The sequence below is a fragment of the Erithacus rubecula genome (assembly GCF_903797595.1).
Source record: "Erithacus rubecula genome assembly, contig: SUPER_Z_unloc_3, whole genome shotgun sequence".
Lineage (NCBI taxonomy): Eukaryota > Metazoa > Chordata > Aves > Passeriformes > Muscicapidae > Erithacus > Erithacus rubecula.
The window spans coordinates 1,304,113-1,320,747 of record NW_027635944.1 but is presented as its reverse complement, the minus strand read 5'-3'; the positions used below and the strand labels follow the sequence as shown (position 1 = coordinate 1,320,747).

Genomic DNA, 16,635 nt, shown 5'->3' with positions numbered 1-16,635 from the left:
GACAGCCCTAAGGAACAGCTATGATGGAAAGAACTCGAATGAAAACATGAGGGGCATGGTGGGAAGACCTCTGTTGATAAAGAGGCATTGTGGACAAAATTATTTAACTCATATTTTAAATTATGTCAGTAACAACAATTGCTATTAATGCTGTTCAAAACAGAAACATGCTATCCTGCTTTTATATTTTTATTTTCTCCAGTAAGTGAAGGGAGTAACCTTTGCCTTTGGCAGAGTACAAGTGTACACATTATTTTCATGTAAGTAGAAAGCTGAACAACAAATTGCTTCTCCCTGGACCCAGGGGAACTTTGTCTGATGTAAATAAACAATTGAGTTGCATAGTACCTCATGGCTTGCTCTTCTCTCCAGACTTTCTTTGGGCAGTAAATTGTTGAAAATATATTAAATGTTGGCAATGGCCTTCTACAATTATATCTAGCATAGTAGGCAAGTGTGTTTCTCAATGTCTTCAATAACTCTGTATTATTTTTTCATGCACTATTAGAAACCATAAACTGAGTAGCTACAGTAGCTACATTAGTGGGGCTACATTAATGATATTAGGGAATATAATTTGTTTCATACCTTATACAAATGACAATGAAATCAATACTTGGACAAAGCTGTCCAGGGACCACATCTCCCAAACTGCAGTATTGATTTTGACTACACCAAGAGTTGATGTGCATATTATTAACTTTAATGATAAAGAATAATTGTTTTAAACACATCCTGAATTACAGTTAATTGATGTTTACCTTCTCTAGAAAATCATATACTGCTGAATGTTTCCTATTATCTTGAAAAATTATTCAATTCATTAGTCAGCAGAAATGGATGTACCACACATCCCAAGGTTCTTCTATTTCACAAGACTAGAAGGTGATGGGAAATCTAAAACATTTATATTATTTGAGTTCTTTAGCTTTCAGTATTTGAGAAAGAAACACCCAGAAGTTAGTTCAAATACCAAGGCAGCACTGACACAGCAGGTGGACTATGGTATCTCATTTTATAGCCTATTATCAATCACATTTGCATATGGTGGTACAATATGAGCTGAGCTTATTAAAGATATACTGACAAAATAAATTACATTGCAGCATATACAAGCCATCTTCTATAAACAAAGAGGGGGTATTTACTACATTTATTTACTTTCTGTGCCTCTTGGCATGCACTTTTTCAATGAATCTTCTTACAGATTTACATGACTATCAATCAATAACATGTAACATTAATGACAGAGCTCCTCGATCAAACCAAGACAAATGGTTTTCAGAAATGAAAAAATCCTTCACTTACAGTCAACATTTCACACCTCCTTCCTCTATCATTTGAAAATACTACAAGAACAAATCTGAATGAGACAATATCATGACATGGTTCAAGAGATGGCTCAAATATCATGGCTGACAAAGAGAAGTTTCCCAGCTTTGAACATCTCTGCTAAGGAATGTTGCTTTTATCATATTCACTTGGCTGCAAAGTTCCCAAAACCATCTTCATTGCCTATGGGCACATTTTTCAAATGCTGAAACACTCATAACCAAGCTGGACCTCTGAAAGACACCACTCATTGCTGACATGCTTAACTTAAGGTATGTGCAAACATAATTAAGATACTAACCCAAGTAAGTGAACATGATCCAGAAGTACAAAGACAGAACAATGCATGAAGGCTTGGTGAAACTCACATCTGCCATCTTTCAAGTTTTCATTATTAGAAGGAGCAACTGCAAACTTAGTTCTCACTGACAGCCTGCTGCATTTCAAGAGTGGTTAAAAACATGGGATCATTCCCAATGAAAGCCTTAAGAGAGCACTAGAATAGTAAAAAATGTCCTTAGGTCTCCTTGGTTTCTAGGAGAACCCAAAAGATCCAAGAACACTCTATTATTCAAAACTATACCTTAAGCACAACTTCTAAGAAAGGCAGCCTCAGACAACTTCTGCCAGTTAATTTGGCTAGCTATTTCAAACAAGACATGCAGAAATGGTTTTCCTCATTTTCTTAGAGAAAAATCACACCTGTTCAGAAAAGCATGTGCTCTCCCTCTAGCCTTTCTAAAAGTGCCCTTAAAAATCTCTGATTAGTCTTGTGCTGCCTATGCTCAGTCATATCATTCCATATTATATTGTCATGACAAGGCCTTTCACTAAAAACTAAACCACAACTAGTGTGTATAAATATATAATACCTGTCATACACCAAGAAATTCTATCAATCCTCTGTATCTGAGGATCTTCCAACTAGCAATCCATGCTCAGTGCTTTCTGTAGGCCTCCAGCTACTGTTCCAGTGACTTTAGAGACATTTAGCTATTGATCAGACAGACATCCATAACAAACTTCTCAATACAATCCTAAGCATGTGGTCAGTGCTGTACAAGAATAAGATGACCACCACCTGTTAGGGCATATATTAAAAGAATGCTCCCAGCAGAACCAACACCAACACTGAAAATTTTGAGTATCCCATGACCACAGTGGGGCTAACTGCTATCACACCTTATCACTGATGGCAGGAATTAATGATAAAAGTAGGTAGAGAAAAAACAAACTCACTGAAATCAAACCTGCAGAAAACCTCAACACAAAGTTAAACAAATATAATTTATGCACTCTTTTGCTGTAATGTCTGATGCTTTTCGGTTTCTACTTGTACAGTCCTAAGGGCTCTCGAAATTATAGAAGCAAATTGCTAATTAATGTAATATGCATAATTGGAAGGAAAAGCAACTTCTCTTTCGACAGATCTCCCTCATGCATTTTCCACCTTTAACCATCACAGAAATAGACTATCTGAGAATGAACTCTAGGAGTTCTACCTCTTAATGTATGCCACAACTGAAAAACGAGCTACTTATCTTTTGAATTCTATCTTTACTTTTATCTTTGAAGCTTTTGAATTTTAGGCCACACGTTGCATCTAGTTTGACAACCTTGTTCATGCTATGCCATGTCTTTAGACAGTGCAAGACTGAGCACAAACTTAGATTACCTTTCTTAGATCTAAGAACAGTATTTTACTTCAATCAGCACTGTGTCCCTCACATTGCACATCATGTCAGTTTAAATTAGTCTTTTACTTGTCACCTTATTTCTCAGAATTATCATATGTCCCTGAATGAACTGTACACCTATAACCTGAAGTCAGCCCCAGCTCTCCAAAAGAGGCAGCAATGAGGAACTAGAGATGTGTTAGTTGTTGTTTTCTTCAAAACTCCAAGTCCCCCAGAGCCCAGGAAGTCCTTCACAAACAAATCAGTCAGTTGGCAGCTCAGATACATTATCTGTTTTGGCTGGTCGCCTAAACATTTTTCTCCTGCAAAAAAAAAAATAAAATGCACTTTTTCATGATGGAAAAGAGACCTGAACAGTGATTGATTGAAACCACCTTTAACTGCTTCTCAAAATATTTAGAAAACCCAAACAACAAATCTTCAATCTCCACACAATTTCAGCTTCTGGGTTTTCTTCTCAAGTAGACACGGCACCACACAGCCTGTGTTTTTTAGTGGAAAAGTTCAGGAAAGGCCCTTTCCATCAGTTGAAACACCACAGGACTTTCATCTGGCTCTCTATTCTGGTACTCACAAGCAAGCACCAAACATACCAGATGACTTGTGAACCCTTGAATCACGAGGGTCATGGGCTGGTGGGCTGGGCTCACACACACCACTGCAGCCCATCCTCCAGAGAGATGAACTGTTCAGTCTAGGGGGCAGCTGGAACAACAAACTATTGGGTGTCACCTCATATTCAACTACAACAGTACGACCTTTCCACAAGAGATGGTAAAGACACGTGACCAATTCAGATGCAAGGATCTTTTATTTGTCTAATTATGTTTTACCTGAGTGTTAGAGTTGTCAAACAGCAATATTATATAGTTTATATTTCTGGCCAATTTACATAGGCCTTCCTTCAATGGTCCCCAAGGTGAAAATCATCCAATATAAATTTTTTGATTCTTGGCAAATGGTTTTCCATCAAAAATTAATTTTGGAACACAGAACTTCTTTCAAACAGAGACTTAAATTGAATATAACTGAGCTTTCACACTCACTTCCTAGCTCCACTTGTATACAAAACAGACTTTTCTTTGACAAAAAACTGTCAAATCTTAAATTTGAACATCTGGCTTGCCATGATTTGTACAACTTCAACAGTGATTTTTTTTTTTTATTATAAAAATCTATTAAATACATGCATTTGTCTCCAGAAACCTGCATGTCATCTGCTTATGATCCAGTTAATATTGTAAAACAGGACACTTTAATAAACAAAAATATGGAAACATCTATATTTTATGCAGTAGGATAATTCTCTGTTTTAGAAAGGAAGAAAACACTTGTGTAGAGTAACAAATATCATGCTTCTCTATTGTCAACACTGAAATTTCAGCTTGTAAGAATGAAAATGAAAAATCATAAAGACCATCAGCCACTGTAAAAAGGCTCTTACTCTCTTAATTAAGGCTGCCATGGGCTCTTCCTAGGAATTAATGCAACAGAGCACATGGCAGATCTGCCTGTCCTCTGAGAAACTTATTGCACTTCTGAAATATTAACTCACAAGGGGTAGCAGATAGCATTGGGTTAGATACCCATTAGTTCTTCAGAGACATTTCACTCATGGCTATGGAAAACAAGCATTGCATCAGTATAACTCCAGAGAAACAAATAATTTAATAATTTTGCCATTTCACAGTCCATAAAGTTACAACAACTAATAAAAAGCCAATTGCATCATTACCTAGACCATGAACCAATTTTCATCAAATCATTAGCCTTATTCTAAACTAAATATTATATTAATTTTTGCATTGTTGACATTACATTATCAAACTCAGCTAAAAATTCTTTGGACTGTTTAAAAACTTAATAAGGGATTTCAGTTCCATTTCTACATCTAAAAGTCAAGCTCTCAAACCATAACTTCAAGAAGTTCTACCAACTTCGACGTGGCTATAAAAGCCAAAACATTGTTTGAATATTTCATAGGCTATTATGATTCTGTCCTACCTCTGGCCATGCCTATCCATTATGGATCTAAGTCCCCACAGCAAAAAAGGCCTTTATTTTTTTAGAAGACAAGACAGCCAGTTCATGACTCTGGGGGGCAGTGCCACTCATGCAGACACTAATGTCACTAATGTTGTTCCAAGCTCCCTGCCAGCCAGCTGCTTGCAGCAGAACAGTCAGTCTGACCTTTGGCCAGCAGGAGGAATGGCTCAATAGCATGAGAAGCTGCCTTATCTAATGGATTAAGTACAGAACCCAAGCGAAATGCCACCTTTGACAAGGATTGCTCTGTTTGCCTTAGCTGAGTCAGTTAACCTTTCTTAGTTTTCCATCTTTAAAATGGGAATTATAATTCTACTCTGTCTGTGCTGACGCAAACATATTGCAACAGATTGAGACCATGAATGCTTGAGCCATTTTACAAGGCAAGTCAGCGTAATGCCATAATAAAGTTAAACTCATCTCCACAGAACACTTACCAAAAATAATTAATCACAAGTCATCCTTTCATTGTGTGTATAATTATAAATGCTATGGTTAGCAAAAGTATCTTTTAATAAAATATCTTTCAAAAATACCTTTTAAATCCTGTTTTTCCCATTACTATGCTAGAACTGGTACTTAAAACCCAGTACCTTTTCTGTACATGACATTGGAACAAAGTCTTCAGGTGACCTCTATGATAAGTCCTGATGAAATATTTTACCTACCATAGAATTCTGCCCATCTACTGGATTTTTGTACTTTGTTGAGATAGTTCAAGTGTATATTGAAATCTGTTTGCACTAATTGACAGAGCAAATTACTTTTGGAACCGTATTTCCAAAGGGCCTCTGAATTCATTCCTTCAATTTTACACGCATGGGCTTCCATACCTTTGTGAATTTAATGTTTGTGTTCATCACTCTGACATTTCCTAGCATTTGAAGAACCATTTCAAAGACCATTTTTGCACATGTGATGTTAGAACAATTTAGCAGGACAGATTTTAGAAAAGACATTTACATTCAGCACAATTAGCTATCTTGGTGTCTTCATCCAACTTTCAATTACTGTAATCAAAATTTTAGCATGGAATTTTCTTATTTTGTTAGAAAATTTGTTAGGATGAATTCCAGACATGTAACTATATGACAAAAAAAAAAAAAAAAACAAAGGAAGAAAGCAAAAATCTGACTAATTTTCTAGGTTTAGTTTCTTTTCTTTAGAGGACTAAAAGCCTGAAAAGCTTTTGAAAATAAACCTAAATTTCACTGAGCTCTTTAGTAAAATCTCTCTGATATATGGGGTTCTGAAATCACACTACTCAGAAAAAACACAGACAATTGATTAATAATAAGGACAGAAATACAAATAAATTTACTTTTAATGAAGACTGAAGACACAGTAATCAAAGTGTTAAAAATTCATTTCATGCACATTTCATTTGCCTCTTAGCTGATATTTATCACGTAATTCTGTGAGAAAGTGGAGGCCTAAGATGCTCCAGATAAATGTCTCAATTAATTGTACAGAGGTAGCCCTCTTTGAGCTGAACCAGAGCTGTGAGCTCTTTATTAAAAGCACTATTCTGTAGCCTGTAACCTTGTTCCTTGACTCCTCTCTAGTTTCCAATTTAAACAAGTCCCCATGCGGCCCACTCTAAAGGGCTTTGTCTCCCTGTCATTGTTATGAGAGCCAAGGCATCCTGGAAGTGTGAAATCAGACCTCATGAGCTGAACGGTTCCCCAGGGAACACAAGACCTCGCAGAAGGTCAAAGTCATGGGCTGGACCATCTGAAAGCGTCTGATCACTGGTCTGTGACACAGCAAGAAGGGTGGGGGCAGGGGGAGAAGGGAGCCAGGGGGCTAGAATGGAACACATCTTAATTAAAGCCCAAAGACTACAAAACAAGCTATTTTCTACTCAGGCCATCTTATGGAGCTTGAGTTCTGCTCTGCTAATGAATCTGAGTTGCTAACTATTATCCTTTAAAAGCACAGCACTTCTGCTGAAATCGATCAAACCTGTGGCACATCTTTTCCCCACTCAGATTACTTTTTATCAACGACAAGGCAGAGATTTTGAATTTTGTTTCATGGCACAAGGAAAAGAAGCAATGCATCTGCCCCAGTAAAAGAGATGTAGACGCTGCTTGCAAAATCAGCAGCCTTCCACAACCACCCGCATATACCTGACTACACTGCAGAAGGAATAGATATATCTGACTATTTCCTAAGCTTAAACTATGTCACAGTGAAGGGCTTATTGCTTTACTACCTGTAATTTATATGGGTTAGGTTAAACCCATATGTATAATGTCAGAAGCCAACTGCCGTGATGAGTCCATTATATTTCAGGTTTTACTGTACCACCAGAAAATCTCTTCATATCAAAGGATGTCACTGCAGGCAAAGCACCTATCCTGCCACGGCTCTAAAAGCAGCCAAATCCTTGAGAAAGTCTGCCAGAGATACCATGAGCAAGCAAAGATTATGGGAAACAGGAATATAACTCTTTTTAGCTCAGGATTTAGGGAGAAAAAAGTCATGCACAAAATAGCTAAAACACAATTCAACTGAAAGTTTTTTTCTCAGATAGAGAAGGAAACAGTAAGCTTCATTCTCAGTATCACCCCCTTCATTAAATTACTCTTTCAAAGAATTTATACTAAGTAATACATAATTTTCAGAAAGTTGTATTTTCTGTGATCGCAGTTTCTAACAGAACATAATTTCTGTTGGTGAAATCCTTAAAATTGTGTATTGATCATGGAACTACATAGTTTTTCTGGGGGAAATAACCTCAGAGACCAAATAATTTTACCAAAGATACCTTATTTTTCAGCTCTCCCAAAAACCAAGTTAGCTTTCAAGCACCAGTGGGGAGTGTCTCAACCCCTCAGTGTTTCTTGTATATTTCCTGTAAGTGGGTTGAGTGAGAAGTCTGACTTTTCTGGGGTAATTTTAATATTCAGTTGTGGCATTTTCCAGCAGCACAGCATTTCAAAATTGGTAATGTCTACTTGCTCCCCTGCCTACAACCCAAGCAGAATTTCAGCTCATCCTGGCACATTATTCATTGCCTGTACATGTAAGCTGAGACCTGAACCACCACGCTTAATCACTCTCTTTAAAAAAAAAAAAAAACAAACAAATCCGTACTAACCTTAAGGATTGAAGCACACTGTTTAACATTAGGTTATTGAAAGTGGAGAAAAATAACTGCCCTTGGCTATCAACAGTTCATTAGGGGCTTAACTAAAGTGATCTACTGAAGTAGCATTCTGCTGAGAGAGGCTATGAGCTTTCTGAGGAAAGGAGTAGAATTGAGGGTTTCATTAAAAAGTAATTTGTGCTTTTTACTCATTCATTCAACAGGAATCTCAACTGCTCTTTATTCTCACAGAGTTATTAAAGTATTACAATGCTGCTCAATGTATGGGACAAAGGAAAATTTTCACGTTTTGAAAGCGGAAAAAAAATCCTTGCAATGGCAGTACGATTGATGACTATTTAAAAGATTACAGAAATCTTTTTCCCTCTGTGCTTATGTTTGATGATGGAATATTAAGGATTAAAAAAACCTACTCAGCTCAAACTAATAAATTTTGATTTATTACTTCACATGGAAAGATTTGTGGAAGTGAAATGGGATATGTTTAGCAGACAGGAAGCACAGCAAAACACACAGAAACTATACAGTTGTTCTTGCTACTTTTCAGACTCACGGGCAAAAGATGATAAACTCTGAAAACACAATACAGTGAGATGAGCAAACTAGTCCTTAGCTTTTACTCATAATAGCAATTCTTAGTCCTTAGCTTTTACTCATAAAAGCAATTCTTAGTGGTGTAAGTAAGACAACTGATGACAGCACTCTCCACACTAATTACCTATATAAAGAATAAAGGTGGGTCAAGTTTGACAATTACCAAGCACCTACTTTATTTCTCACTATTACTACTCAAAGTTTAATTTTAAATAAATGACCTATACATAACTACAAGTTACTAAAAACAGCTACAAACTACAATAGCAGATAATAAAACTACTTCATCCTCTTCTCAAAATATCTGGTTACTTTTGTCCAGGATATACAGGATTTCTGTCACATCTGGAATGTGCAGCCATTTTACAAAATACCTTTGCTGCATAAACACTTTTTCTTACTAACAAGGGAAGATACTGAGTGTTCTTCCCCATCTTCCTGTCTGTCATCCTAAATATAATGTCTGAAAAATTTTGATAGTTCTATACATCTGTAATTGAATCAAATATTTTTCCAAAAAAATTGTTCAACCAGCAGAAATAACATGTTGATTTGGAAAAGTCAAAGACTGAACGAGGTCAGGGACTGAATTATCCCATTTGCCCTTGAATAACTTAATCTCTTTCTCTGTTCAGACAACATTGGATTATAAGGTCAAATCAGATGGAGGGATCTTTAGAAGCATTTCTACAACCTCATCAAAAATAGAATCTGTTATTTTGTGTGCAACAAACTGGATGATCAGTTTCAGCAATAAAATATTTGCACTATTACCTTGTCTGAAATATTGGTAGTCATGTTAATTATAAAAAATTACTAAAAATCGAGTAAGTTGCTCTATATCAATATCTGCTCTGTTAACACAACATTTATTCCAGTTTCCTTTTACTTTCTTCCCAATTTTTAAAATTTTCATCAGTATTTTAAAGCAGAGATGGCTATTTTCTGGCACAGATGCAGCTCATTTTGCTCCATTCAACTCATGCACTATGAAGGTGATTGTACTTAGAGAAGATAACTTGGACGCTTCTGGAGAAATGTGGTCAGTATGCCAGGAAAAAAAAAAAACAAAACCCTTTTCTTTAATTTTCAAAGCAACATGTCAAATTAACCATTCAACTTAAAACATAAAATTAAAAAAAAAAATTCTTATTTCCCTTATCCTTTAAAGACAAGCAGTAGCTGTATTCATTTGAAATGTCTGAAACAGACAGCAGCCCTGCTAAATATCTGACAGATATCAAGTGGTTCTTTTGACAACAACTTAAAGAAGCATCTAAGTCTGGAACCTTTTATTTGTCTTGTCCCTTGGAATTTAATGTTGATAATTTTGTATAGTTTCATCTACTAAAATAAAAGAAGTTTCTTCTATGGAATTTTTATAGGATGTCTGATGGAGAAAAATGTGTATTTCACCTTTATTAGGAATAACCTACACAGGTCTCTGCTAGCACTAGAATGACTTGTTGCCTTCCTTACAAAACTTCCATTTGTGTTTAGATTTTTTCATTAATGAGCAGAAGGTGAAAGTGCAAAAACAGAACATGACCCACAGATGAACTTTTGTTTTAAACATTTGTTTTCCCAGTTCCAAAACCACCAAATCTTACTATGGTATTCAGTGTCACAGAAACTAAATGAATCCTTGCCTGTGACATCAGCTGCCATCAATGCTTCTGCCCTGATGACCTTCACCTGAAGAAATCCCACATCACTGATGTTATGGAACATCATCATTGGACTCTAAAAGAAAAAATAGAAAAATAATTCTGGATAGCAAAAGAGACAAACCAAAATTGATATTAATACTCTCCTCCCTAGCCCAGATGCAAGTTACACTAATTCTGCCTACATACTCAGACTTTTAAATATTATTTGCTGAAAAATGTGTTGTTGTTTGCACTTCTTCCTATATTTTGCAACTTTAGCTTATCAATGAAAATTACAAAGAGAAACTTAGAATCTGAATGATTAAATGTAACATTCATTCTAGTGAATTAATCCCCTAATACTGTGGGAATAACTGCACTTCCAAATTTGAAATTATAGCAGCATATTAAGAAATTAACAACAAAATAAAACAACTCCTCTCCCTGAATTATTTTGAAAGAACTAGGTTCATATTTTCCCTCTGATGGCTGCAATATTATCTTGAGCAGTGACCTAGGGTCAATGGATTTACATAGTTGACTATTACATGCAAGCTTACATATAGCATATACACCTATACAAGCTTGTGAATAACATCAGCAAAAGCAGTCAAAAAAGGATAACAACTACTTAATAACTTTCATAATAATCACATACAGAAAGGGTAAAAAAAAAAATTTAAATATGCTTCAAATTCCATGGCAGAAAGCTCTTACTGTAAATCATTATATATTTTTAACATAAATTTCTTCAATATCTACATGTATTCAGAAGGAGAAGAAAACTAACACTTGCATTTACTCACCCAACACAGATTTAGAAAGCTTATTAAAAGCCATGTTTCACTGCTGCTCTTTTTTCAAGTAACTAAAACTAACAAACTGGGAGTATTGCACTAAATAAGTTCAACATGCTATAAATCTCAAACTCTAGCTTTTGGTATTATTTAAAATGTGCAGAGTTTTAAATAATAAAATAATGAATACAACTTTGAATCTAGAATCAATTAATAATTAGCCTGGCTTTATTGTTCAGGTCTTAGATAACCTAGGGGAGGAACTCCAAAAGAATAAACTAAAATCAGATTTGGAAACCTATACATGTGGTCACATTTTTAGGTGGTTTTGCAAATTTTGTTCATAAATACTAGCCCATACCTTTATTTTGAAATATTTAAAAATCTGGACTAATGTTTTTATTGCCTATAGTCTTCTCTAAAACTGTAATATGGTGAACTTTTTCTACTACCTATGACAATGCCCAGATTTCTACAAAAAGCAAACATCAGAAAAACATCAACATCAACAATTTCTTAATTTACTACAAAAGCAAAATTTAAATTTACTTTTGTGGAAAATGAGAATAAATTACATCAGTGAATCTAAAAATCACAGATGTTGCTTAAATGAAATATTAAATGTCAGCTTGTAAAACAGTATGCTTTTCCACAGAAAATCTATCCATTAAGATGTTAGACATATAATATGCATCCCTGTCTTTCTCTTAATAAGACAATTCAAACAGTTAAACCACATTGATACTAATTTCACAAACCCCAGCTGACCATTTACTGTTTACAGGGAAGATTTGACAGTGGTACAATGAACTCAAAAATCCAATTAAGTGTAGTAGCCCATATTTACAGACATGCATAATGTTACAATGTAACAGTAACAACAGTGGTAACAGTGAATAAATTTTTTACCAATTTTAGTAAGATTACCATCATAAATATGACTTCTAAATACTGATGGTGAACTTTAATCAGCACACACCCAATCTCTTCTTTATGTGCTTACAAGCTAAGGGTAGCAGAGATGGCCTTACAGATAGCACTGCTATAATTCAAAAGTATTTTGGCACCCCTCATTTATTACAATGATGATCAGGGCTGGGAAGCTTCTTATCAGAACTGGTACCAGAACAGAGATAATTCTGCTGTAATACATATGATGAAAATGACAGGACTTACAAAAACGATTCCACATTCTACCCATGTTTCCCAACAACCAAAACAAACAACAAGCTGTAGAAACAAAACAAAGCAAAAACCAAAGCAAGACAAGCAACAGCACCTGCTTCCTATGATGCCATACAGTCCCCTCTTTCCAAATTTCATCCTAGTTAGCTCACTCCTCAAAGGGTGCCAGCACTGTATTTCGCTTTGCCACCTTTGTTAGAATCCCACAGAATTTTTGAACTTTTATTTCCAGAAAGTAGCTGGCTTAAATTCATTTACTGCACATACTGACTGGGGAGACTGACGAAAATGAATACAATGCCACAACAGAGGCTCTTGGAGAAGCAAATTACTTTAATACATTACTTTAAATACATAACTTTAAGTAATGATTTATCAGATGATGTTCTGCCTTCTTTTTTATGATTATTGCTGAAGGTATCAAAAATCCACATAGTTTCTGAAGCCTAGAATTTCCATAGCAGAAGAATCTATGATTTGCTGGGAATCTTTTCAGCCCTCAATAGATGGGAAAAGATTGAAATGCTCTGGAGATGAGTCTTCTTTATTTTTTTAATGAAAGGCTGTATAATATATTTTCTGTATGGCTGCAGCAGCTGTCAGGAATAGCATCTCAGTTCAGCTCTATTATGGGAGAAGCAATACCCCATCCCATGGCATTGAGATACACTGAGGGGCTAGTACTGATTGACAGCTTGTCACCATGACGTCTTATTCCATCTCTGTTATGGAGAAAATTAATGTCACACCACCAGCCTTATGACTCGCTGTCATCTTAGAACTGCTCACCTTTTATCAATGCTCTAAATAACATTTCAAGCCCATCGTCTCACAGTGGACAATCTGGTCAAGGGACATTAAATCGGATGACTGTGAAATGTCATAATAAAAATGGAACGCTAACAACTTCTCTAAACTAGCTCCTCTGGTTTTTAAACTGTGACAAGGGGGACCATGAGTTCAGCACACCAGTTCTGAAAAGGTCATACAATCTCACTTGGTCTGTACCCATTAATGTGCCCCCCTCCTCACCCCAAAAGGAATTAATCTTTTCAGACAATTGTGGTAAAATAATGGTTCAAACAGTAATGCCTGTTTAATTTGTAAGGCTCTGATGTTCAGCTACAAATGGTTAAGTGACAGTAATAGAGTCATTTTCTAAGGCTATTTGATCTGAAGGCAAGGTCAGCTCATTAACTGTTTTTGGCGGTAGAAAGCGTGCAAAATACATTTCTCAAATGGAAGCTAGATGTTTTTTAGGAGGAAATAAACCCAAAAATACAGCCACTCAACAGGGAACTCTACATTTTGCTAATTGCATGTGTTGTCATTGTATTAGTTCTGAAGAGCAGATATGAATACCAAAGTCAAATTGAACATCAGTGACAATAAATTACTTGAATTAAGTTAATCCTGATAATTTCATTTTTCTGCCAGTAATTTTAATTTTTAAAAAAGTATGTAAATACCATGATTTTCAGAAACACATAATGACAATATTAATATCTTCCTAAAATGTGAATGTTTTCAAATGCATACACTGATGTAAAAATATGAATGGACACATATCCTTGTATTTGCAAGAAACAGGAATAAACCAGATCAATCTTATGCCACATAATTATGCTTTACTCTGGGGACAAAAAATTGAGGATTTAGGAAAAATTATTAACAGTACAGTTGGAACATGTTTCTGTACTGCTACTAAAATAATCAAAACCATCAGTATCACTTGTCTGCCATATCATCACACAGAATAAGCCACAGAAATATGTTACTGTTGGTAGTAGGAACTATGGCACCTCAAAAACATATCCATCAAAAAAAATTATTCTACTTATAGACATCTATTTTGACAACCACAGACTGTCTTGGTGGATTTCAAAATATACAGTAACTCTCTTAATTGTAATTATTTTTCAGAGATGGTGGACAAAGCCTTAGCCTTCAGTTCATTTTGGAATATTATATTTAGCCTCACTAAGTCACCTCTATTAAATTGTGTTTATGATAACACTATTGGTGTATGAGTTGTACAAGCATTAGCAGACAGCTGATTCAGTGGAGATAGACAGAATAAATTTGCTGAAGCACACATCCTGCTAATCTGCTTGAAGAATATTGTACAGCATTAGTACTAGGACTTCATGTTATCTGCACAGCCTGATAAGGTACATCTTTATTAAATTCAGTTATTGAAAAGATGTCCGTCATGGAATAGGAATATTTTAAAATCTTAAAAATAAATTAAGCAGCCTCTTTGATAGTCAGAGCTTGGTTTAATGGCTGAGTGTCTAGAGAAGCCCTTCTAAACACCTGGCAGCATTGTACAATAAAAGCTTTGTAATTGCAAGTGGAAATAGCATTTTTTTCTTTCTTTCTTCGTGTGTAGTGAGACAGTTACTTTTAGTGATTTAGGTATTAGCAAATGCTGGAGTAAGAGCTCCCCTCTCTGTTCCTTTGATAAAACTACAAAGATTCTGTGCAATGTGAGGATGCTGGGAAATTAAAATAATCTACTTCAGAACATTTTAAAATGGAAACGTTGGAAACAGTTATTTTGATGTGCTTCAGCCTTTAATATGAAGATAAAAAATAAGTTTTCTTGCTTTTAGGAGATGATTCAAAAAAAAACTGGAAATGATTAGCACCTGAAATTATTTGGCATAAACATTGCCTAAGCCACTTTGTGCTTGGTAAAAATTATCTGCAAGGCAGTAAAATTACCTTCATTATGCAACACCATAGAAAACAATTAAAATACAATTTTAAAAAACTCCTTATTGTTTGAAGAGCATTTGTAGCCTTCTTGATGTTACCCATTCCGGCCATAAGTGTTTGTATATAAATACCTAAATGATTGTCATTGGCTAGGCGTGATTAGAATAGAAGAGATATATTTTGATTTTTCCTCTCATTATAGCTGTTTTTTATACATGCCAATATTTTGCTAACAAAGGATGAAAGAGAACTTCATACATATCTCTTCAGTATCTCCTCTCGCTCCTTCTGGTCCTCCAGGGAGTTGATGGAGAGGTCAGAGATGGTGACTGCTGCTGAGGCTGTGAGAGTGACCAGCAACACCAGGTATCCCTCTCCCTCCTCTAGCGGCACCTCCAGCTTGTGGGTTTGCTCTTTACTCAGGGTTGACAGGTCAATCTGGCACCTAGAAACACACATTCTCCATCAGCATGTGTTTTTTCTCACATCAAACAAGAGCACGTTGGCTCACTTGCATTTAAAGGGACAAAAAACCCAAGTAAGTAAACTCCCACCTAGGTTCTGAAAAAAAAAAAATCTTAATTTCTCTTCAGGTTTAACCCATGCCACTTGTTCTATTTTTTTGAGCTTTACAAACAGTTTTGAAATCATATTCATAAGTATGTAAAGACACTAGTGACACAATAAGCTAATATTCCTTACTCAAATGCAGTCAAAGAAATTTTTTAAAATCCAGCTCAGATGCAAATTTTACTTCTAATTACACCTCTTGTGTAGATATAAAACATAAGTTCTCATGTGAACAGTTTTCATCTAACAATTATAAAATCCCTTTCTGAAAAAATAAAATTCTACATGGACTTAATTGTTATGGCATAAAGATGAATAAGTATGGAAAAACTCAAATTATGCACCTCCTGAAAGGCTCAGTTCTCATGCAGAAAGCTGTGTGTGTGTCAAATCCTCATGCTGGCACCCAGGGTAAAATCTGATGCCACAACCCCCAATATAATAAAATGTCTCAGGCAGTAATGAGCAGAGACTACATTAAAACTGTGCAGAGCATGTGAAGAGTGGCTGATGCAAATTTTTCCTGCACATTTTTTTGCCTGATCCCCTTCTAAATAACTCTGGCTATACCATACACTGAACTAACGAAGAACAATTCCCTATGTGTCAGACAGCAGAAAGAGCTTTGCAACATCTTCAGAAATATAAGGCAAAGCACAGAAGGAAAAAGAGTATCTCTGCTACCCAAGAGCTGATTATAACCTTTGAAATAAAACAATAATATCTTAGTGTTGATTAGTTTGTGCACAGCGTAGATGCTTTAGTACTTTACTCTGTACAATGTTCAACTCTACTAGATTGCAACTCCGAGCATGAACAGAAATTCAGTGTCTGTGTCAAATGTATTGCCAGCTTGCATTGGACATGAATTTCTATGAAAAAGCACTATTCTGAATACTTATAGCATCCCAAAATGAGTTTTGCCAACT

The 16,635-nt window shown here is 35.5% G+C and overlaps 1 protein-coding gene across 1 annotated transcript in view; it reads right to left on the bottom strand.

Annotated features, from left to right (window-relative positions):
* MCTP1 (multiple C2 and transmembrane domain containing 1) overlaps positions 1 to 16,635 on the bottom strand; it is a 215,244-nt gene that overhangs the window by 104,450 nt on the left and 94,159 nt on the right. Inside the window, 2 exon segments of the mRNA XM_079331356.1 lie at positions 10,434 to 10,527; positions 15,395 to 15,581. Of these exon segments, the coding sequence (XP_079187482.1) occupies positions 10,434 to 10,527; positions 15,395 to 15,581 (281 nt within the window).